This window comes from Pseudochaenichthys georgianus, chromosome 18 (genome assembly GCF_902827115.2).
Source record: "Pseudochaenichthys georgianus chromosome 18, fPseGeo1.2, whole genome shotgun sequence".
Classification (NCBI taxonomy): domain Eukaryota; kingdom Metazoa; phylum Chordata; class Actinopteri; order Perciformes; family Channichthyidae; genus Pseudochaenichthys; species Pseudochaenichthys georgianus.
In genome coordinates, this window is record NC_047520.1 from 15,890,374 (window position 1) to 15,915,276 (window position 24,903).

Below are 24,903 nucleotides of genomic sequence, written 5' to 3' on the forward strand. Positions count from 1 at the left end.
CTTGGCAGAGGGAACAGATTGATGACGCAGGCAGTTGAATATGTTCGAGATAAACAATTTCACTCCTGACTTGTTCAGGCAAACTCCATTTGCCTTGAAAAGATGTCTGCGATCCCATAAAAAGTTAAAATTGTCAATAAAATGGACAGAATGGTCAGTACATACAATTGAAAGCCAGGTGTTCAGTGCAAACAATCTGCTGAATCTCTCCACTCCTTTTCTGACTGGCGGTAGAGGGCCACTGATGAACACCTCTGCATTTAGAGAGCTGGCAGTTTCCAACAAACATTTAAAGTCTTTTTTCAGCACTTCTGACTGTTGTTTCACAACATCATTTTTTCCAATGTGCAGTACCACATTCTTCACAGTCGGATGTTCAGCCCCAATATGCAGGATCTTCTCAGCCAAGTCAGAGACCATATCCTTGGGAAAACAGAGTACTTGGGTGTTGTTCTTATTACACAGGTGCCCGAAGAAAAAAAAAGTTTTAACAACATGTTTATTTATTGACTTTTCATTCCTGTATAATCATTTTGCGCAAAGACGGCACTGTTTGTCAGAGCACTTCATCCTTCTGGGATTTCATGAAGAACAGCTCCAACGCCTGTGTGTATGGGAACACCTCTGGTGCTGGTCCATTAACTGCCAGTGTTTCCAGATCTGAAATAGTGGTGGTAGGGGGGGGGGGGGGGGGGGTGTGTGAGGTGACGTGCAACAACATTAACCTTTCTGTTGGTCGCTTGTTAGCAGACCCTTCACGCGATGGCAGAGCGAACAGGTACAGGCAGGGCCCATAATGATAGCCCTATAGTTTAAATCTACTACCCACACATGAACATATGGAAATGGGTTACTATTTAAAAAAATAAATGTATTTAGGAACCTATCCATGTGATTTTTAGTGGGGGTCGACCTCAAATCCTCTATGGGGGACCAGGGGCATGCCCCCCCCCCCGGTAAGATTTAATTTTTTATTTTGGAGTTCAATGCATCAATCTGGTGCATTTTGAGGGGAAAATATAGAGACTAGATCTATGGAAACACCTATATTAAACAGAACTGTATACATTTCAATAATCATAAAATCATGGCCATAACCAATAACATGCCATTTCCAATATGAAAAAAACACTGAAACTTGTTTATTAATTTATTTTTGGTTCATTTATAGTTGTGAGTGTGTATGTGCTCCTGAATCAGCCTCTCCTGTCTCCCTCCTCTCCCCCCTGCTCCTCTTTGAGGCAGCAGCAAAGACTAGTTTTCTCTCAACAAGTTTTAAAAGTGTATCTTACCTTTTTTCACCTTAATATGTGTTTACATAACTGGTGACCACACCGTTTGAGACCCACTGAGAACTTGGACTAAGTTAACCATCTAAACACTCAAAGAGTCCTTTACCTCACCTGAGCTGAGCTTATCCCGAGCTTGAATGACACACAGAGACCAATCAAGGGCTTTGATTTATGATCTGTATGACAGTGGCCATGTCGGCAGGCCACATCATGTGGACAGCCAGTCACCCTGTGTGAGGCAGGCCACAGGCCAGAAGGAGGCGAGATCAGTGCAAGGGAGCGAGGGATCATTGTCCACAAGTTAATCAATCGCAGATGGCGTCGTGGTCACGGACGAATAAAAAAAGAAATTATTAAAAAATTATAAATTAAAAAAAACCTAAATGGGTCGCGAAATATACTTGGGCGGCCGTTAATATACCTGGGCGGAGGCAAGATAGGTCGGCGCAAAAATCAGCTAGATAAAAGACATTATTGTTATTCTCGCTTCATCACGGCCAACTTTCCTGAATAATGCTCCTCCACAACAAAGTGGGTCAATTCAGCTTAACTTAATATGCTTTGATATAACTTTCCAGCTCATGCAGGTGTGGTGTTTTACTGCTTAGACTTTTACTCAGGAACTGAAGACTTGTGAAAATAATTACTTAGACACTTTTAATTTCTGATAAATAGAACAATCTAGGCTAACGAGTGGGACAGCTATAAGCGATTGACCTATCTCAACAGCAGTGGTGAACCTTGTCTATCACAACTGGACCTTCTGAAAAGAGGTTTTGCAGCACAGGCAGTATGAGAAAATGAAGGACCCTTTTGAACATTAAAGCATGAGAACATGTCACAGTAGAGGTACACAATACTATTATGAGCTTGAAAATGTACATAATATTTCCTCTTTAGGTACAAGCAAACAGCCAAATTCCCTTAATGTATTAAAAGAATAATGCCCATTGTGACTATCACACTCAAAGATTGTGTGGTAAGGGGAGCTGTATTTAATAGTTTAAGTTGCTATTTTTAAGTATTTTAAGGTGGAGAACAAGGTGCTGTATCGTAGAGAGGCGGACTGACCTGACCTTTTAACATGCTGTCACTTCCACTTGTAATCAAGGCTGTAATTTCAAATGGAAGCGTAAATGAACGCTCCAAAGTATTCTCAAACAGAGAAGGAAATGGAGCTATTACTGAGCGGCTTGGCAGGCAGCGGATTAGCCAACATGCACATTAGCCTCACATTAATTCCTCAGTGGCACAAAGATCACAGTGGAATCACACGAACACTTTCTGGAATAAGTGCTCACTTTGAATCATGACAATTCAAGCTTGTCACTCTGTTGTAAGCAAGCTTAGTTTGTCTCTTTAGCATGGAGGACGCTCACTGCAAAGACATTTCTGTCATGGCAGATTTTCCCATTTAAGGTAATCAGCTTTAGAGACAACACCTTACCTGGCTGCAGCAGAATGTCATGAATACTCGCAACAGATGGTTCTTTTATGGATGACAAAATATCACTGGGATTTAATGAGCAGCAAAGGCAGGATGTAAACGAGCACTAATGGATTAATAGTTTTGCTAAACCAACACTGCAGCTAAGGATATTTTGTCAACATTTTCTGGCCTGTAACCTTTGTGTAAGTCCCACTGGCATAACACAATTTTGAAGAGTTGTCAAAAAAAGTGATTGTTTGGAAGATTGAAGATTGTCTCTGCTGCCATTTTGGTTTCACCTTTTTGAAACTTGACACACTGTCAAAACTGTGACACGTTTCACATCATGTTTATATCTTTATCAAAACCAACAGCATAAACCCAAGACAATTGTACTTTGGCAAAATAAGAAATACAGCATATGAGTATTATCCCCATAAATATATCACTATATTCCAAGGTTTTGATTTTTATTCGGTAAGCACAAAAACATTATCACAATGCATTTGTAGTTTGCATGTAGTTGCCCCTTGCTTTCTTGTAGTCTTTGGACAAATTGCATCTCAGTTTAAAAGGACAGTAGTTCAGAAAATGAACATGGCGGCCATTGATTTGATGTCATTCTGTGCTGCAGGCATCGCTCTGGAGAAGGTGTTCGACTACAGCGAGTATTGGGAAGTAGCGAGAGGCCTGTATGCTCCATTCGACTGCACGGCCACCATGAAGTCTGGAAACGCTGACGTGTACGAGAACGAGATCCCCGGAGGACAGTACACCAACCTGCACTTCCAGGTACACACAGCTATTCTGGTCCTTTTTATTCTGTTTGTGTAAGTGATTGATTTTGAAGCTAAACAATCTCCAAGCTGGATTCCACAAAGCCACATGTTAGCACTTTCATGGATGGATGGATGGATGGATGGATGGATGGATGGATGGATGTTAACACGGATTAGTGCAGTATGACATTACATTTTGGTTCGTTGTTGTCCGGTACAACTTCCCCTTAATGCTTATTTCAGAAAGCGGTCTTAAAACAATATTAAAGAGAAAAATAAACGTGTTTTCTCCTACATTCGATACAAATATGCATTGTTTTGTTTGATTCAAAGGTACTCTAGATGCAATAACTGAAAGCAAGGAGGTGCATTCATCAGTGGCACTGTTTTTAGAAACTCCTACAAATGTTGCTCGAACAACTAATTTAGTTTAAGGTACATGAAGTACAAACAGGCTGTCTCCTCTGTGCTCACTCACAGTCTGAGATGTCTCAGTGACTGAATCCACAGCTCTGCGGTGTGCTCATCCTGTACACTAGTGTGACTCATTGATATCAATAGTATTGAACAAATACACCATGTACCAAATTACAGTTTACAGGGGCTTACCGCACCGACCCATCTGGCCTTTGCTACACGAGCGCCCTCTCCATCCATTTAAAAGCTGTAGGTGTCACTTCACAAATTACAGCTTTGAATCGGTGACTGAATGATTCTTGATATCTTTCCTCCACTCATTCCTTCTGTTATTCACTGTGGCTCTTTGCAGGCTCACAGCATGGGACTGGGAAATAAGTTCAAGGAGGTGAAGAAGGCCTACACCGAAGCCAACAAACTCCTGGGAGACCTCATTAAGGTGAGACATGAAGAGTGTATCCATGTCTTACAGCATGAGATCACACTGGTGCGCTTTACCAATCGGTGCTGCACACACACTGCAGCACCGAGATGTTTCTGCATGTGTTTTATGTTTCGTCATTAGCATTTCTTCACTCACTCAATCCCAGATTAAGGTTTATTTTCTGTGCAGCCTGACAGTCTGTTTGACCTTCCTCTGAGTCTGCCGTCTTTTCTCTCTCACTCTACACACCTTTTTATAGTGTTGCCCTCTCCTCACACATGTTCACTCTAAGCTGGCACCTATTTAGTGCTGGATTTCTTCTTCATTTACCTGTGCAGGGTATTTGTATTCAGCACTGATACTGAGTGTGGTTCTTTGTATTTCCTTTCTCTGTTTAAATTAGCATAGCAGCTCCCGTTTTGGCTTGATTTCCTGAAGGGCACATTAATCATAGTCGTGGAGAGGGAGCTCCATTGCTAATTCAGCTGTCAACAATTTCATCCTAAATTCACCCTCATCCCCTTTTTTTGTTTTTCACTATCTTTCATTAATTCCTTTGTTTTCTCTCCCTTCATTATTTACTATCACTGCTTAGTAATAGATGCATCCCTCTTTCACCGTGGTAACACTCGCTCTGTAATTATTGAGTTTCCTACTTTGCATTGTCTTTCTTTATCACGTCTTTTCCACCTTTCCTTCGCAAACATATTTGTTCCCCAGCCATCTCGTTTTAATTGTCTCACTCTGGATTGAGATTCTTCTCTCTCTACTTTGAATCTGTTTATTATTTTTGTGTTTCTTCCACACTGTTCCCTCTATATTCCCCCCATATCTGATTTCCTTTCCCACTCCAAAGTTTTCCTCATCAATTCCTCTTCCCATACTCTATCAATTCAATTAAGACTCGGCGGGCTTCACTGCACAAGCCAATGTTGTCTTGATTTCCCTGCTGCTCTGCTCTCTGCTGTGTCCTGTTAGCCCGATGACGGCTGCGTCTCTCACACACACTCGTCGATGAGGGAGTGTGTGCTTGTCAGATAAAGATATAAAGAACACACACCACACACTGTGCCGGCACTGATCAGCCGAGGGATATACACTGACCATGCTCTCACACACACATGCACCCACCGCCATATCTCTGCAGCTCAGAGCTTTAGTGAAGGATTGTGCTTGTTTTAGGACTTAATTTATAAACCACTTTAGCCCCAAAGTATAAAAAAATAGCAAGGCGCTCCTCTAGGGCCGTTTATAGAAGTGAAATGTAATGTATGATTAGGATCAGGTCCAAAAGGGCTCTTCCTTGGCCAGTGCTACATCCTTCCACCAAGTTTAATGAAGGACCCTTATATATTTTCACTGGTCATTTTGGATTTAGAAAATATCAGTTTTTATCAATCACTGCCCCACCCTACCATGACTAAACTGTTATTATGTCAGAAGTTTAAATGTTTAATCCTCATCACCATTTCAATCAAAGTAATTAGCCTTAACTTGATTCCTTATTTTCTTAGCTTATTATTGCTGTTTCCTGAATTATTATTTATTATGGGAATAAACAGATTTATAGGCTCATTGGCTCCCGCTTAATTCCAAATGAGAAAGCTGCGACTAGTCAGAAATGTGTTTCCTTAAATGCTCATAACTGTTTGATATGTCAAAACGAATTCCAATATAATCATAACGTTGCTGAGCATCCAGTGCAAATGTGCCCACACTGCCAGAATCCATGGGCATGAGTCACAATTATAAAGGACTTTGTTGAGGATATAAAATCACCCATAGTCTTCCTTCGCATTAATGCTGATTTCATTAGTCCGTTGAAAACGTTTTAAAACCATGCAGCCATGACGTTTGCATGTACAACGACGTGATGAGTGCCAGTGTATGTTTGCACAGTGCTTCTAAAAAGTCAACTTGAGACAGAGTGTGTGTAGCTAGCATGAAATGGGATAAGAAAGTAAATGGCATGTATTTAAGAGCTGCTGGTATTAGTATAGTATAAAACTATTATAATGCCGTCTGGCCCTTTTTTCCATCCTTAATAATTCAATGGATTCTTAGTTTATGCTGTATTCATCCCAACAGTCAATCGATTGGTTTCAAATGGATGATATGCAGTGCTGTTTTCCAGAAGAGAGCAGTGCTCAATTTGAACAGGAAGCCATTGAACAATCTGTCAGGTGGAGGAACCTTGAAGGCGGAGCAGCTGATGCAGCTGAGTGGTGACAGCAGACAGGGATTTATGTGTTCTTCATACAAACGTTGTGCCGCATGGCATCATTTATCCTGCTCCTCTCTGCCGACGCACACCTGCAGGTCCTCGTCCCCTCATCGTCCTCCTGCTCACGTCCTCTAGTTGTGTTTTCTGCCAGATAATAACAGGGAGAAGTCCTCTCCTCTTGTTCTGAAGCGTATTATTATGAATGTTGCTTAAGCAAGGAACAATTTAACTAAACAATAGATAAAACTCATGACTACAGGCTCCATTAATCTGTATGTTTTTTTTATCTTATGCGAGGCGTTACGCAACATGTCCAGTAAATTACAGTTAATGATATCTGATTGCACCTTCGCACCAGGTTGCAAATAGACAGCATGAGCCTTTTCTAAAAGTATCAGCAAAGCAGGAGAAAAACAAGACTGTTCAGGTTTCTCCAAAGATATATATAAATAATAATATATACAACAGATGTTTTCCAATGAATCGCTAGCTCTATCAAATGTCCATCACAATGACCTAAAGCCAATGATCTCTCTAAAGCAGGGGTCACCAACCTTTTTTAGGATGAGGGCTACTTTCAAAAAATAAAACAAGTCGGGGCTACTTTTATTCCTCTTTTTTTGTTTTTTGCAGTGTATATATTTAGCACATTTTAACATTATGATATGCTTACCTTTAACTAGGGGTCGACCGATTATCGGCCAGGCCGATTATCGGGGCCGATATTCCTCATTTGACCGATTATCGGTATCGGCCTTTTTTTTTTATAAAATTGCCGATAACACTTTGGCTCTGATGCGGCCGTTTCTCTGTCTGCAGTCACCACTCTCTGTACACGAGCAATGTCCCGCCCACAGCGCTATCTGATAGGCTATTACTGAAGTGTCAATCAACACTGAAGATTTTCCGGGCGGGAGCCAGCCAGAGAGGCGGGACCTTCTCAGATTACAGGCAGGTGCGAAGAACGCAGACACAGACAGAGGCAAGCAGCAGCGCTGAGCGGCAGAGCCATACATGTGTTTCGAAGGTAAATCAGTTGAAAGCCGAAGTTCAATAAACATCCCCATCCCCTATGCCAAAGTTGCAAAAACAGCACGATCTATTGATCCAATTCTATCAGCTTCCCAGTTACACAGGGACGCGGGAAGTCAGTCAGCGTGCAGCGGAGTGGTTTGGCACTAGTGTTTTGCAGTTGCTAGCAGCTTATTGGGATGTCATGCTAGATAGACAGGCATTGGTTTGATATAATAAATTAAGCATTATTGTTAGTTAAGCATGTCAGCCTGCAGCCCCACTTCTTGTCTCTCTCTCTAACTCATAGCAGATGGCTGCACTAAAGAAAAGGGCTCAGAGAGGAAACCAGTTGTAAGATGTTTAAAAGTTCATTAAACATAATATAGGCTATGCTTAAATTCATTTCAAAGAAGTTGTGTTGGAGTTTGTGTTATTCTACATTTTGACACTATAGATTTTCTGATTTTACTGCAAATGTATATCGGTTCCAAATATCGGTTATCGGTCTCCTTGATTACTAATAATCGGTATCGGCCTTGAAAAAGCCATATCGGTCGATCCCTACCTTTAACCTTTGTGTGCTGTTTGGGTCTGTGGGACCCATTTTCAGTGTTTAAGAAAAGAAGGTGTATGCCATTTAATTATTTTAACCTGCTTTATTTGGGGGTGAACCTCACCTCCTCTAGGGGGGCCTCACATCCTCCAGGGGGGACCTAACCTCCTCTAGGGGGGACCTCACCTCCTCTAAGGGGTCTGGGAGCATGCTCCCCCGAGAAGATTTTTTTTTTTTAAATGTTGAAGTGAAATGCATCAATCTGGTGCACTTTGAGCACAACATGAATGTATGGATACAGCTCTCAACACTCAGATGAAAGGGAGCTGTATACTTTTCAAGAATCCAAACATATTTAGAATATGATCACAACCAATAATAAATCATTTAAACTTGTTTATTCTTATCTTGTGTTACCTAGTTTGCATTTTTTCTTTTTATTTATGCATATTTTACTAATCACTCCCCTTTGAAACTGTTTTTGTACTGTCCTATTGTACACATTGGAATGATTTCTTACTTTATCTATATTAAATAGATAAAGGGGTGCACTCACACACACACACACACACACACACACGCACACACACACACAGGCAGGCTGTGTGCTCCTCCGTGGCGATGACGGCTTGCGTTAAAAAATAATAATAAACATATTTGTAAAGTGGGGGGACACAAACGGGATTTCGAAAAGTGCTGGGGATATGTCCCCCCTGGAGATTACGCCATGCGTGTGTGTGCGTCAAGTGCAATAAATAAATATGCAAGTTGCAACACACACAGTAAAACTCTGCCCCTCATGTGCTGTATAGGCTGGCATGATGGGCTGTTCAATGGGGCTGATGTGTTGTGTAGATTCTGCCAGAAGGAAAACCAGCGGGGAGGTGCCACATTGCTTTTCTTCCCGACTGCAACGCTGGTTCCGCAAATCAAGCAAGAACGTGATTGGTCGATATTCATTGTGGGGGTGGGGGAGGAAGGGTGTTAGATATAGAGTTGTAGTAAGTAGATAGAGTTTGCTATGATTTAGGTTTCGTTTATGCATGTGCTAGATTCTTTTAATTACATTTCCTTTTTTGTTTGGTGTATTCTATACATTTTGGATTTTCTTGGCGAGCTATTTTTAGAACATGCCCCGTGGGCGCCTCACGTTGCCCCTGCGGGCGACTGAGTGCCCGCGGGCACCGTGTTAGCTACCCCTGCTCTAAAGGAATACTTTCTAGACATTGTTCTAAGAGTAAGATTGACACCACTTAAGATTGCCGGTGTATTTGAATTAAAATCACAAATCGAGATATCGTTCTGCTTTATATACATATTATATATTATTTCTCGAAATCTGATCCAACTACTGTTTTAAACGTATTACTCAGTATTGTGTGCGTGTATTTAAACATGGTGGGTGTGTAGCTGGAATATTTGTTATCTGTTGGTTAAGTTGAATGCACTTAAGTTGTTATTTAATATTCATTGCGTTACATTTTCGGAGGCATTGTATAAAGTAGGCCTACCAATGCAGCTACTTCACAAAGACTTGTTTTGATTGAATTACCAAATAATAATAATAATTCTACAATGCTTTAGGTGTCATAATAATATATAATAAACCAGTCAACATATCAGGAGGCAATGTAGACTATTAGGTCTGTTTGTCAGCAGAATTACAGAAAAAGGACTTGCTGTATTTCGGAGGGTGCAGCAAGGGCAAAAGAAGAACTCATTATTTTGTTTAGTGTATTGGAATCACGCGGCGGATACGCTCATTATTCTCCACTTATGGAAACAGCCTTGGCGGAGCTCTCTGCTCTCCCAGGGCCTCTCCAACTCTGCGCTCCTCTTCCTCTGTTTCCCTCCTCTCCTCTGTTTCCCTCCTCTCCTCTTCATCGCTCGGCCTCATCTGCCGCAACATGAGCTTGTCAATACAAGGAGGACAAGTTGTATTTGTGTGTATGTTCTGTCTTTTCTCCTCTCCCTAACTTACTCTGCCTGTTCCCTTTTGGAAGTACAGACACGTCTCCACTCACCTCCACTCTGTGTCTCTCTCGCAGGTGGAGCCTCTCCTCTTGTTGCCTGTGGGGCTGCAGATGTCTATTACTCTCGTCTGTTCTGCTCTCCTCCCCTCGGTTCATCTGTCCATCCCTTTCTCTCTCTCTCTCTGCCCCTCTCTTAGTCATCCTGTCTGCCGTCTCTCCCTCTCCACTTTCACTTCGACTCATCTCCCTCTCTCCCTCCCACCTTCCCTCATTTCGATTACCCTTCCTTCATGTATCTCTAATCTTTCTATCGTTTCTCCTCCTCCTCCTCTGAGTCTCTCGTTATCGCTCCTCTCCAGTCTCCTCCTCTCCTGACAGGTACCATTCTTCACTCTGCCCCTTGTTCTGCTGGCCTGTGTGTGTGTGTGTGTGTGTGTGTGTGTGTGTGTGTGTGTGTGTGTGTGTGTGTGTGTGTGTGTGTGTGTGTGTGTGTGTGTGTGTGTGTGTGTGTGTGTGTGTGTGTGTGTGTGTGTGTGTGTGTGTGTGTGTGTGTGTGTGTGTGTGTGTGTGTGTGTGTGTGTGTGTGTGTGTGTGTGTTGTGTGCGCCTTCTTTCTCACACTCACACAGATGCACACTCTGCTGCGGATGATATCATCCTTTGCCCATTAGGGGAGTTCAGGTTTGGATAGGGTTACATAACAAAACAAATTCAAGCAAATTACACAGACAGAAAACACACGCACGCACGCACACACACACGCGCACACACACGCGCACGCGCGTGCGCACACACACACACACACACACACAGACACACAGGCACCAGCTTTGTGCTGTCAGGAGTGCAGCAACACTTATGGAGAGCTGTGCATTAGTGGAAGTCAGAAGGAGGGACAAAAGGCAGCAGAAGAGGAGTGTGTGAGAGCTAACATGCAGATGGATGGAGAGGGCAGGTCAGCGCTGATGGAGGTGGACGAGAGTTTAGAGGGTCGTGTGTGTCAAGTGTGATGATATGAGGCTGTGTGATGAACTGTGTAAGGTTACAGAAGAGTTTAAGTGTGTGTGAGAGAGGCTCTGAGAGATCAGGGTGCTGCAGGCTGAGGGCAACGAGCCACCTTACTGAAGATGGAAAGGCACTAGATGCTTCTGTTCATATGGAATTAAATGTCAAAGTGAAGCTGAGGTAAACTGAGAGATGCAGTAGCCGATGGGGGCCATAAGTATGAAAGAAAGTCATTTTTGTGTGGATTTTCTTTTTAAGTCTTTCAGGTTGAGAGAAAATTGCTTTTCTCTTTTGTTAGGGAACCACATCGCTTAACTTTTCAAAGTTGTCTCACTCTTACCTACAGTAATACGCCCTGTTAGTACAATAAAACAGACAATTTACTCGTTGACCTTCTAGCTTACGTCATCTTCAGGCAAATAAACGATGTAATGCAACATAAAAAACATGACATAAGACATTTATTCCAAACAACTCACTACTACATTTCACATCTTCTTGACTGCTCAAGATCAAAACATTTTTTTGACTTTGAACTGTTTGATTTCTTTACTGAAATATTAAAGCCCCATAAAGCTGCTAGTGGCCGATGGTCTGCATCTTCCAGAATGTGCAGCGGGCTTTAGATTTTGCCTTTTTTGTGTAGAGCAGGGGAAATCAGATTGTTCTAACCCAGCTCGGCCAGGATGTGATTTACCTCACTCCTCGTCCAAAAGTATAGAAAAGCTCACACATCATGCGCGGCTCACACACACTGTTGGAAATAAGATTTTCTTTTCCTGTGTGAGGCACCCAGAGAGTTGGAGGTGGGTGATTTATCAACGGAGATTGATAATGAGCACACTCTCGATGTTGCCGTGGATCAAGGGGAAGAGAAATATTCGGCCATGGGACGGAGGAAAAGAGGGAGCAGGGAGGGGGGGGGATTCATGAGGAGTAAAGACTCGCAGCTGCTAGTGTGAAGACAGAAGATATGAGGCAAAGCGGATAGGAATGGAGTAAAAATGATTGTTCATCAGAAGAAGAGAAACGATTGTTAACGTTGCAGAGAATAAATGAGAAGATGGATTTTGAGACAAAGGAGACGGTTGAATGCAGAAGAGGAATGCACAGTCACGCTACCTTCTGTGTTTCAGATAGATTTCAAGTAACTCAGCAGTGATTTTTTTTTTCTGGTTCCCCAGCTTTAGAAAGTTAATGGCCTCGCAGGGGATTTCAGCAGCCCTTTCAAATCTCTTAAGCCTTTCTGTAAATAGTCATTCTGTTAGAGCAATGTATCATTAGCCGCTCTATTCACAAACCCAAACACACTGAGCTTCAGGTGTTGAGGCAGGGAAGTGCACACTTGTTTCAATCAGCTTGCAAGGCTGCTTTGAAAACCGTTGTGAACAGTGTTACTATCCTGAGCTGTAGGGGAAATATCTGTGTACACAGACGCTTCATGTTTTTGGTTCTCCATCTGTCCCTCCGTCCCTTTCTCGTTGATCAGTAATCGCAACAGACTAACAGAAGGGCATTCTTCAAATGTAGCACCGTCCACTCAAACACAAAGATGAATTGCCCGCTTCTACTAATTGTGTTTGTTTTTTTGATGTATAAACTGTCTAAGTTGTTGAAATAGTAGAATAAAAAATTATTTTAAAAAAAGAGTAGAAATATGATGGTTAAAGTTAAAAGTTCACTGTGAATTCACAAGATACATATTATTCAATAATTCACACACTATTATGATGATTTCACACAAACGTCTTATAGGAAAAAGTGGTTGGAGGAACTTATGGATGTACAGCTAGCTATTTGTAACTCCACAGAGAAGCCTGTAAATGTTAATCTGGAAAAGTGTGGAAACCCTGCAGGAAATGATGAAAAAGAAAGCGGTACAATCTAATTGCTTTAGTATAGTACTCCTTTAGTCTCAGAGCAGGTATGATTCCCTTTGATGAAAAAAGTGTATCTTAATTGGTAGCATTCTGCACCACACCATTAGCACTGATGTGTTAGCCCAGTGTACGATCTGTTAGAATGAAGAGGTGGTCTGTATCCTGTCATCTCCAGGGACCTAAGGCTCTAACACAAACACACACACACACACAAACAAATTAGACTGTGCTTGTTCAAAGACTAAAGTGATCTCCGGAGATCAGCGAGCCTCAGGAGGTTGTGGTAATCCCAGAACACGTGTGCTTCTCTTTGGCATCACATCTCTAGAAATAGGTGTCAGGTTCTCTTTTGGAGAGTGTTTGATCTTTATTCAGCCGTCAACTCTTACTTCTGTCGTGCTGCCATCAGAAATCACCAGAGTGCATTAATTGCCACACTAATGGGCCTTTTTAGTGAGAGGCCTTCTCTTTGTTCTCTAGCTGTTTTCCATTAAGACATTCATAGTGAAACTATGAATCACACTCATACAGGACACTGTATGTCCTCTGCTGGTGGCTCCAAATTGTGAGACTAGTTTATCATTTCACACGAGTTTGGTGTTTCTCTTTCCATTATTTATATTTCATTTTCAAATAAAGCTAGGAACAAGTTGTGTTGTTCCTGCACAGATGTGTTATACACTTTGAATAACTTCTAACCACCTTAAAAGCATTCTAAAGAGAATATTATGTATGACAACTATGAGAATAATTATACACTTTGATGTGTGAGTGAGATGCAGAAAGTGATCCAAAGGTTGTTTAAATGTTTTGCATTAATGGGTCGATTTATTTGACCTCTCTCTCTTTAATGGTCCGAATACCAAATGGAACACCAGAATCCATTCATTAACAGAGTATTAAGTGCAATTGATATCAGTGTCCTTTTAACAGTTAAAAAAGAAGACCACGTATCACCATTATGCTAATATGGATAGCTATTACCATAATGAAATGCCATTATAAATATAAGACTTTATATTTCATATTTCTTTCGTCTTTATTTGTGAGGCTCATTTAGTTTTTAGAGAGAAGTGTAGCTCGTGTACCAAAGCCTATGATTACGGGGACTGTATGGATGTTAGTATTTTTCATTTCTCATTCTGCAGTCGTGGCCTTTTCTTATCCTCAGTGTTTAATCTTCAAAGAAAGCATCCTAATAAAACTAAGAGTCTGTCACCACGTTCCTCTTGATGCAGAAAAAATGGTACATGCACATTTCCACCTGCACACTGCTGACACAAAACCACACAGCAGGACAAACAAGTGCCGACTGCTAACAGCTGCTACAACTAAAACCAAGATTGCACCAATAAAACAAATGAGTTTTCCTGATGTTTGTCAGATTAAAAGGCCAGAGAAGTGATTGCCCCTTTCTTTGTTCTGAGCCAACTGAGATATCATCTGCAGAAGCTGCACTTTAATATCTTGTGTACCAGAAACACTAACCTAAGCTGATATTAGCTCTCCTCTTCACCCTCTGAATCTGAACCAACAGTAGGGATTGATCACAGACAGTAACCCTTGTACCTCTCTCCCTGTCAGGTGACCCCCTCCTCTAAGATCGTGGGGGACTTGGCCCAGTTCATGGTGCAGAACAACCTGACCCGGGCGGAGGTGGAGGAGAGGGCGGATGAGTTGTCCTTCCCCCTGTCGGTGGTGGAGTTCCTGCAGGGATTCATCGGGATCCCACATGGAGGATTCCCCGAGCCGTTCAGATCCAAGGTACAGCGCACACACACGCGCGCGCGCCAGCCACTTTCCTCCTGAAGTTAAAGTCTAACGTGGATTTTTGACCATTTCCATACAAGAACATGAATAGATTCTAGCTTTGTATTCTTCCTCCATGGCACAAGGCACACTATGTTTTTGGGTTGTCTGCCTTGAGGGTATTTTTTAAATGTATCCAAACCGCCCACATGAACTCACATTATAATTGGTTGTCAAGAAGTAGAGTCACTATGAGCCATAACTTAATATTCGTGTGCTGATTATGACTTTTTTACGGATACATTAGGTGAAAATGAAATTTGACACGCATAGAAGTGAAGAACAACTAAAAGGGTTGGTGGAGGACACTGCAGTAAAAGGTGAGATTAAGAGAGGGGGATTAAATGCAATAAAGGTCCCAAGGGGCGGAATCGAACCTGCAATTGATCAAATATACGATCCTAATTTGACTCTTAAACAATGTAGAACTCCAAAAGATTGTTTTAATGCTATCTCCTAAGGTTAATACAACCACAATATTTATTTAGTTCCATCACTTACAAAACTTCCTTCCTTTACTTCTACTTTATATGTAAGGACACATGCAGAGAGAATTTGAAATCCCATCAGTATGCAACTGCACACACACATTGTGTCACATGCTTAGTTGCAGCTGACATTTGCAAACAGTGGAGAAAACCTTGGTATTGCTCTGTCCTCTCTACTCAGTGTCCCTGCGTCCGTCCCCTTCTCATCTATTCACAACTGCAAATAGCAAGGGAGCAACTAAAGCGACTGAAACACGAATAAAGACAAGTTTGTCACATTCTCCCAAAAACCTGCTGACATATTGGCTGACTTGACATTTCCCCGAAAAGTCAGAGTGTAGATTTTCTATTCCTTGGGGGAAGAAAGGAAACTGGTGAATGTCTTTTCCCCAAATCCTGCTTTTCATAATGTATTATCAGTGAGCTGGCTGCCAACTAAAATGTGAAATATTGGGTACGAGACCCTATCCGCACTTTCCCTCAGGACACACACCGTGTCCCTGTGTGTGGCACATTTTGAGGCCGCAGCAGAGCTTTTGTGCAGAGCCTGATTTATAATTAAAGGATTATTCTAAAGTAGTTACTCATAGGTGTAGCAAGCCCACCTTCTGATCCATATCTATCAGGCTGATATCCACACCCATTCATGGCCACTTTAATGTAGTCTAGGGTCTTTTTCTCCTGCCTTGTCAAGTTCAGCTTTTTGCTCCTTTCATCACTTAGCTGTAGGTTTCTCCCTCACATCTTTCCTCCCCTTTGTTTACATCCCTGTGAAAATAACTCCTGACTTCCTGTCACCCTTACCATCAAGATGTCCTTTCTCTGTTAAATGGAGTAAAGCTGGGAGATTATACGATCAAATATTTGTCATTTAGCCTGCAGGCAGTCCTGCCCTTGCCAATCACTATCTGCTACCTCTCTATTAGTGTCTCTCAATCGATCTATTTCCCTAAAAGGTGGCATGGGAGTCATTCCTACCAAATAAACCGGTTGTCGAAGTCTTCCGAATCCATGTAAATCTTTTGGTCAGCGTTACAAATCTTTGTGCTGAACGTCACTTGTTCAGCATCCCACCCTCAATATTAAATGCAGCCGTTTTCACACAGCTCAGAGAACTCATTCTCTGCCTGCCTCTGATCCACAGTGTCATTCAGCCTTGGTTTAAATTGTTTTTGCTTTCCTTTCACAATATTTTGATGCGCCTGTGTTTACATGCGAGCTGTAAGTTTGAGATAAATCTGATTTATTTAGCTGTCACCCTCTGAACATCTCACAGCCCTTACAGAGAATAAATCAAAAATAATTGGGGTCAAGCTCTTCTAAGTTAGATAAAGTAAAAGTTGTATTTTATCACATTCATTTCCTACATCATTGCTATGTTAGTTGGGGCATTTTGTCTCATAAATCGTACTCTAGTTTGAATGTTTGTGTCTGTATTTGACTGTTATTACACTATGAGGTGTGATCAGCTTATTAGTTAGCAGCATTTGCATCCAACTTTAAAGATTTAAACCCCATTTAAAGCGATGCATGCTACAGTATAGCTGTGAGATATCTGCATCAGTCGCAGAAGGAAGTAATGTTTCTTTTAAGGATCTTTGATGGAATTAATTAGTAACAGAGCATTATATCAAATGCTCTCATACAGTATGCATTCATTTCTTGAATGTAATTGTATTTGCATTCACATCCGTTTTAATTAACAAAATTGTAATTGAGGCGTTCCCTCATTTTAGTTCTGCCAGGCTCAGTTCAGATGCAGCGTGGGTGGACAGAGCGGAGAAAGCTAGAAGCACGGCAGGGCCACGAAGGGGAGGATGTGGGAGGATAGATGGGGGGGCATGAGGAGGCCATCAGCAAGCAAGTGGATTCAAGAAAAAACATTATTGTCAGAAAATCCAGCGCATCCCTCAGAGGCACTGCACTCTGAGAGAGAAGAAGAGAAGGACATCTGTGACAATGAAACAAAAGGAGTGTGTTGTGGCGTTATTTTAAGGGTGGGGTAGGTCATTTTGGAGAAGCCGGCTTGAGTGCGCTAGAATTTGAAAATACACAACCGGAGAAAATCTGCCACTTCCTCACAGAGCCCCTCCTCCAACACACACGTACGTGCACATGACCAATGAGGGCACGAGATAGGTTTGTGCACTGATGGAAGGCTGACAGGCAGGTAGGCCATCCAATCCGTTTAGCCGGGCCGGCTAAGATGATTGGTCGTGCTTTTTACAGCACTACGGCTTTTATCAAAGCACTTCAGATATTCATTGCTATCGGGATGTTAAGAGCATTCCATGGAATATAACAAAAAGTGTATCTCGAGCCGGTTTCTCAAACGTACCTACCCCACCTTTAAGAGTAAGAGGAGAGAGTAAATAACCTTGAAGAAAGAATGTTCATTTGTGAATGCACACTCTTTCTCTCTTCTCACACAGTATCTGTCCACTTAAACAATCATACAGTTTCTTGGAGGACGGAATGTTAACGAGCAGCGCCTCCAATGAGCCGGCCATCTTTGAAGTGTCTTCCTCTCACACACACGAGTCAGCTATCTTTGAACTGTTAGCTCTGTGACTAATAGCATTGCATTGGGCCCTTTGTCTGGAGATTTCTGTAATACACACACACACACGTGCGCCCACTAACACCCCTACACCTGACACATACACAGAGAGTAGAACATGATAGCACACACACATTTGCAAACATCACATGGATGTATGCAGAGCATGTGAGCACACAGGAGACTAACGGTCAGCTGAATGTTGGATTTGCTGCACACATGCTTAAAGTGCAAATGAGTGGAAACACAAATGCAGATTGCCAATGCTGTGCTTAGCATGTTAGCTTATGTGACCATTATTTAAACCTGAATGAAGCTAGAATAAATAGGCACACACACATAGAGGTCAGTCGCTAAAGAAGCTGTGCTATTTGCCTTTTATTCTGTGTGAATAGTTCCAAGAAATATTTTCTGAAGCCACTCAATGGGCTACTCCTCCCCTGTGTCATCAAAAGCTAAAAAATATGTTAAAAACAAAACAGAAGCCTTTGGGCCAAATGTCTTTGTCTTGACATAATCTCTTCAGCCGACGTTATAAGTAGCCTCAGATTGATTTTCTATACAAGTCGTGTCAGACCAACAACTGTGTGGGCAGATAAAGCATCCCATCATTAGTTTTGTAGCAGCCTCCACTTTTCTTTCTTTCTCCTCTTCTGTTTCTAAGAGGGAACCAGGATGATGGCTGGTGATATGCAGCAACACTGCAGTCTTCTTTGATTTGCTTTTGGCACTTTACTGGAGGGAAAAATATGAGATGGAGGGAACTAAAGTGGTTCACTGCAGATCTTAGCACAACAGTGGTTTCACTTATATGCAAATGTAAAAACAAATAACTAGCATTTAGTTTCTTTTTCCCTCTGCTTCAAGTGTTCTCATTCATAACACTCCGTTCGATGTCTCGGAGCGTCCACACTACAGCTTCAAAAAAAGCTTGGAGCTGGGCGTGTCTGTAGCTTGGGGATTTTATTCAAGCAACGCGACCAACAACCAATCACATGAATCTCCCGCCCCCGACATACAAAGCAAAAACCCCCGGGGATTTTATGGGAGCAATATATATATATATATATATATATATATATTAGGGCTGTCAAACGATTACAATTTTTAATCAGATTAATCACAGCTTAAAAATTAATTAATCATGATTAATCACCATTCGAACTATGTCCAAAATATGCCATTTCTTTATGTATATTGTTGTGGGAATGGAAAGATAAATGAAAGAAGGCGGATATATCCATTTAACATACAGTATCTATGTTTATTATAAAACATTTTTCTGCATGTCAAAATGAAAGACAACCCACACACCTATCAATCATCAAACCGTGGGGTTCACAGTGTGAACATTGTGATCAGCTGTTTTAGCGCAGGTCTCCAGTGAAGGGGGGAGTCTCCCTCCGCAGCCGGTTGGCGTAGTTTTGGCACAGTTCCGTTGTACAGACTGACGTTAACAGCAGCCCTGTCTGTGCGCACACGGAGACCGACTCTGTCGTCCGGTGATCTAACCGCCTTCTGGAAAAGCTTCACAAGCACGTCGGTACGCAAATGCGCTTTGTGACACAAGTGATGGTACGCATTTCAGATTACGCACATAACCTGCGTACCAGTTATGTGCACCCCTGTACCAGAGCCATATTATTACTATGATATGGCTCTGCCCTGTACTACAGCAAAAGTGTTCTCCGTCGGGACTTCCTGCAACAACACCACGCCGTTATCAAAGATGTTCTATTGAGAAGACGATCACTACGGGACAAAAGTTTTCAAAACCGTGGCTACTGAAATCAATCTTACTAACTGCTGTGTGTGCAATTTACTCCGCGTGAGTTGGCAGACTTTATTTTGCTTACTTTAACATCATTTTTCATGGTGGGGCTAAGCCATTTCTTGGTATGGGTGTAGCCTACCCCAGCCATACCCTGGCGCTGTCACTGGTGGCACGTATGGGGCGGGCCATTCTGCACATGCGTTAAATATTTTAACGCAATTAATTCAAAAAATTAATTACCGCCGTTAACGCGATAATTTTGACAGCACTAATATTTATATATAACTCCCCAAACAGGCGAAAACCTACCAGTTTCACCCACTGTCTCTGCCACCTCCCTCCATGCCGGGTTCCTCCGGTTTGTATCCCGGTAGGTGAAGAGGGTCTGGTCATACAAAACCGGGTGATTTGCTACAGCGATAATTAGTTTCTCCTCCAACTTTTTGGGAAATATAGAAATGAACGGCGGGATATCTCTCCCAGCTGTCAGATTTTCCAAAACGGGATTTGATTGGCTGGCGCTGGCTACTCCGGCGTCAGAAGTTGAACAATGTTCTACCTTCGAAGTTGAACAATGTTCAACTTCTGACGGCGGAGACGGACCGCTATCCTACCCACAATTCAGTTCGGCGAAAAAGCGAAGCAACGTGACGTCACCCCATTCAAAGTGAATGGGCAGATTGAAGCTGTCGACGCTGTAGTGTGGACGGGCCGTACCTGTGGGATGCGCCTCAACACGTATGCAAACAGAAGCATCAATCTCATTACGCCAATCCTGATTAGCTGGTGATCTTGACGTCTACGTCAGGGAATCCACCCACCCTTTAAGTAGCTTGCGCTACGTCGCAGCGTCATTCAAACACCTCTTCTCGCTTCAGAGCACATCTCGAATATCAGTAGCCGGGCTAGCTTAACAGTCCACAAACTGAACCCAAGCTAACATTCGGTCGGCGGGCGCTTGCCGGTTACTTTTTTTGCTTTGCAGAAGAATTGAACAAATATTAACACACCAGTTAATATTGTAATCTGCCCCGCCATTTTTTCTTTCGAAATAACGGTAAGGTTTGATTTTTTCTTCAAACAGTAAGATACCTGTTGCTCGTTTATCCCTCCGCGCCGACACCACGGCGAGCGAGGACGGACTCTTCTCTCCCTCACACCAGAGGAGACGGAGATAAGAAAGATATTAACACACCAGTTAATATTTTTTGGAGAAAAATCTACCCCGTCGTTTTTTTCCTTTCGGAATAACGATAAGGTTGGATTTCTTTTCTCGGTAACATACCTGTTACTAGCTTGTCCCTCCGTGCCGACACCCCGGCAAACGAGGATGGACCCTTCTCTCCCTCACACCAGAGGAGTCGGAGGCTCGGCTCTGCGGCTGCGGGTTTAAGATCTTGAGCACGGACTCACACCAGGTCTGCTCGTCCTGCCTTGGGCTGGAACACGCCGGTTTGTGCGGGCATTGTGCCCACTTCACCATTAAGAGCCTCCGCCGATGGCTAGCTTGCCAAGCTAGCCTGTCGGGACAGGACCCCTTCATGTCTGTTGATTCGCCGTCCGGCAATCGGGACATGGTGGCGTCCGCCGCGGTGATTGAGCCCCGCGCTGTGTCAGGCTGGGGCACAACAACGGCGGTAGCCGCGGAATCGGAGCCCCTCGAGCCTGCGTGCTCATTCTACTCGTGGACTCACTTTTGTCCGCTTTTACAGGCTAGATGTCTCTGCTCCAAGTGTGGCCCGCACAGTGCTGGGCCCCGTGTTGAGACAGGGTTCTACCTGTTAAGTTCTGGTTGTTTTGCTGATTTTCGAGATAAGCATGTCTAGCAATACGGAAGTTTCAATATCCCATAGTGAGACATCGAACGGAGTGTTATGAATGAGAACTATAGGTTACTTACGTAACCCCAGTCATCAGAGTAACATGAAGTGAGATGTCTCACCAGATGGCCCTTCTTGCTAAGGCGAAGCGAGAAGAGGTGCTTATTTTGAATGACGCTGCGTCGTAGCGCAATCTACTTAAAGAGCCTGTGACACGGTTTTCCCCCATCATCCAAACCCATCAATTTGAGTAAATATTGTCCCCTTGAAAACCGTTACTGAACTGATTTTGGATATTTGTACTTTGATAACCATTAATCTGCCCTTCAATGTTGACAATTTTCTGGATCTTCTCGCGGATTCTTCAAGTCCCGCCAAATGATGGGTGATGTCATTGCGGGCACAGCGCTCCAGCTGCACCGTTCAGGATCCCAGCATCTGCATGTAAACCTTTATATATATACAGTCAGATGTAAACGCACGACGGCGCACACAACAGCAAGCTCAGACAGCGATGACAGGTTAATGTTGAACGTGTCTGAGAGCTCATGAGGCTGAAGGATCGGTTTATGTTGTATCTGTTAGAAGTTTAGGAATGAGGTGCGTCAATATGGGCGATCATATGGTCATGTAGCCAGTGGTGGAATGGGACTAAAAATCATCCCGGGACTCTCGACCGGCCCACTTCGGTACCGCTAGTAAATTGTCAACGGGGGGAGTGGGGGATGTCAGGGGCGGCGGGTGCTGTAGATAGTAAATGTAAATATGTAAATATTTGTGTCACTGCATCCTGGTAAAATACAAATATAATGTATAATGTCTGTGTCTTTGACCTTAGCGCTGCTAGCCACCTGTGCCCTGTACTACGAAGCCAGTTCAACAGACCCTGGATATGAGTAACAAACAAACTAACAAACGAGATCTCGCTAAGCGGTCCTACGACGCTGGTTATCAACTCGGTAAATCAAGCCAGGGTTTCTCTCTCCAGCTGAGAGCGCGTTCACGTCTAAGACACGAGTGGATCTGACTTTAATTACATTTGTCTCGAGTGTTTCGTCAACATAATGTGTTGCTTAAAATAATACTTCTGCATACAGTCTGTGACACTGTAAGTGTTGCACGGCCAGATGAGGCTGGAGAAGCTGACTCCGATAAGGAAATATATGATAGATGATCTGATTGATGATGTGATATCAGTGTAATATGAATGATAAGTGCGACACGTCGGCGTCTTCTCTGCATACGGCAGTTTAAACTGTATTTCCTTTATCCTGTAATATGACTTGAGAGATTTAAACTCCGCACACTGAGTTCATCTCTTTTCTATAGACACCGCAGGCGGGCAGCGTCAGGTAAAATAAGTTATTTAGCCTTCTCAAACTTGAGACTTATCCGACCGGCCCACTTCGGTACCGGCCCATCGGGATTCGTCCCGATGGCCAGTCCGCCACTGCACCCAGCCCACGTAAACTGTCAACGGGGGGAGCCTCGCTGCGGGGAAACGGTGGACCTAGTGTCCCGATTTATCCATTAATTTCCCCAACATTGTGGTAAAAAAAACACACGTTTAATCCATGTTGTTGGTGTACTACAACTACAAAAAGCATCGGTTTGTTTTCTCATCAGGAAATGCAGACCGGCTCAAACAAGCGATTTTTAATCATCATCCTCACGATCATTTAATGTATCATATGTTCGCCGAATTGACATGAAAGCACTAATAAATGTAGTTTCATCCACTTGAGTTTACAACTACAAAAATAATCGATTTGTTTTTATATCACATCTGACGGGAGGAAATTCAGCAGCTCTCACTCCCGATTTTTAATCCTAATGTAATCATCATCTTCACCACGATCATTTATGTTTATGTCGCCGAATTGACATGAAAGCACTGACAAATATGAATATACTGTAGTCAACTTCATTAAAATGTTATTAACGTGCCTAATCTCAGTAATTCACCATTTCTACGCATGCCAACACACTTTGTCCGTGTTTGGCTCTCGAAGCGTTCCCGCATTGACGTCACTTCCGGCTTCCCCCAAAACTTCAAAATGACTCGAAGGATTTTCCCCGCGATGTTCGAAATTATTGATATTTAACGAAACGGTATCGCTTTTTCTTTTTTAAACTGACGGTTCGAGATTACTAGTAGCCCAATATTTCATTGCACAACAGTTGTTGGGATGCTGTCACAGGCTCTTTAAAGGGTGGGTGGATTCCCTGACGTAGACGTCAAGATCACCAGCCAATCAGGATTGGCGTAATGAGATTGATGCTTCTGTTTGCAAACGCGTTGAGGCGCATCCCATAGTGAGACATCTCACTTCATGTTACTCAGAGTCCTGGGGTTACGTAAGTAACCTATAGTTTCTCTCCCTCCCTTTCTCCATCTTGTAGCACTTCCGCGTGCATCTCCATCTTCCCCCTCTCACCCTGTCAGCAGCTTTTATCCAGTGGTGAAGTACAATGTGAGGTTTTATACATCCCACATGCTTTCAAGTGCTGTGGGGATACAACGACTGAGAAAGCATTCTGCAAGACTTGGAATAAAAATGTTACATGATGTTTGTTTCCCCTTCCTGTAGCTCCCTCAAACGCAACTCTTAGCCTGTATTTCACCTGGTTAGTCCCATTCAGATTAAGGAACCATTACAAAGGACACCTAGCTAAGAACAGCAACAATATAGAGTTTCAATTCCCTCAAAATCAAGGTCACATGGCATTGTTTGAGACATGGATCAAGTTTATGGACAGAACTTTTATTGATTTGCTGCAACAAGCCAGTGTTTGTTAATGTTTTTGTGAGCCATGTCCTGTCATTGATTTATGCTCCACACAGCTTGTGTTTCACGTAACGATAGCATTCTCTCTTTCTGTTCAACCTGCATCATCAAGCATTGTTGTCTTCGCACTTCTCAAGACAGGTGGTTCAGAAAACAACAACGCAACTGTGGGAGAGAAAAAATCAAAAGAACATCCATATCTATTTCGGCTTAAAATATATAGATTTAAGCATGCTTTGAAGTTTAAAGTCAGTCTGTAGATTATTCCATGCAGAGAAACTAATCCTCTGCTCCCCTGTGCTCTCTTCTCTCCCAGGTGCTGAAGAATCTCCCTCGCATTGAGGGTCGCCCCGGCGCCTCTCTGCCCCCCCTGGACTTCAAGTCCCTGGAGGAGGGTCTGCGGGCGGCACACAACGATGAGATCACCCCCGAGGATGTGATGTCAGCAGCCATGTACCCCAAAGTGTTCCAGGAGTTTAAGGAATTTACAGGTGAGTGGGCAGACTTGATAGTTATCACAGCCATTATCTTCAAGTTCATGTTTAATCTTTTAGTTATTGTTCATTTAATCAAATTAGATCTGTAATTATATACCAGATTGGGTTCAGGCTTTTGGTCTGGGTCTCCCTGCTCATTCTAACCTGTACTCTGAGGTACTTCCTGAGGCTTGGAAT

The 24,903-nt window shown here is 42.8% G+C and overlaps 1 protein-coding gene across 3 annotated transcripts in view; it reads left to right on the plus strand.

Moving 5' to 3' along the window:
- Positions 1–24,903, plus strand: part of pcxb (pyruvate carboxylase b) — a 331,727-nt gene that overhangs the window by 292,313 nt on the left and 14,511 nt on the right. For all 3 annotated transcript variants that reach the window (XM_071206476.1, XM_071206477.1, XM_071206478.1), the window contains exons 20-23: positions 3,356–3,513; positions 4,270–4,356; positions 14,574–14,753; positions 24,546–24,720. In XM_071206476.1, the coding sequence (XP_071062577.1) occupies positions 3,356–3,513; positions 4,270–4,356; positions 14,574–14,753; positions 24,546–24,720 (600 nt within the window). The remainder of the gene's footprint in view (positions 1–3,355; positions 3,514–4,269; positions 4,357–14,573; positions 14,754–24,545; positions 24,721–24,903) is intronic.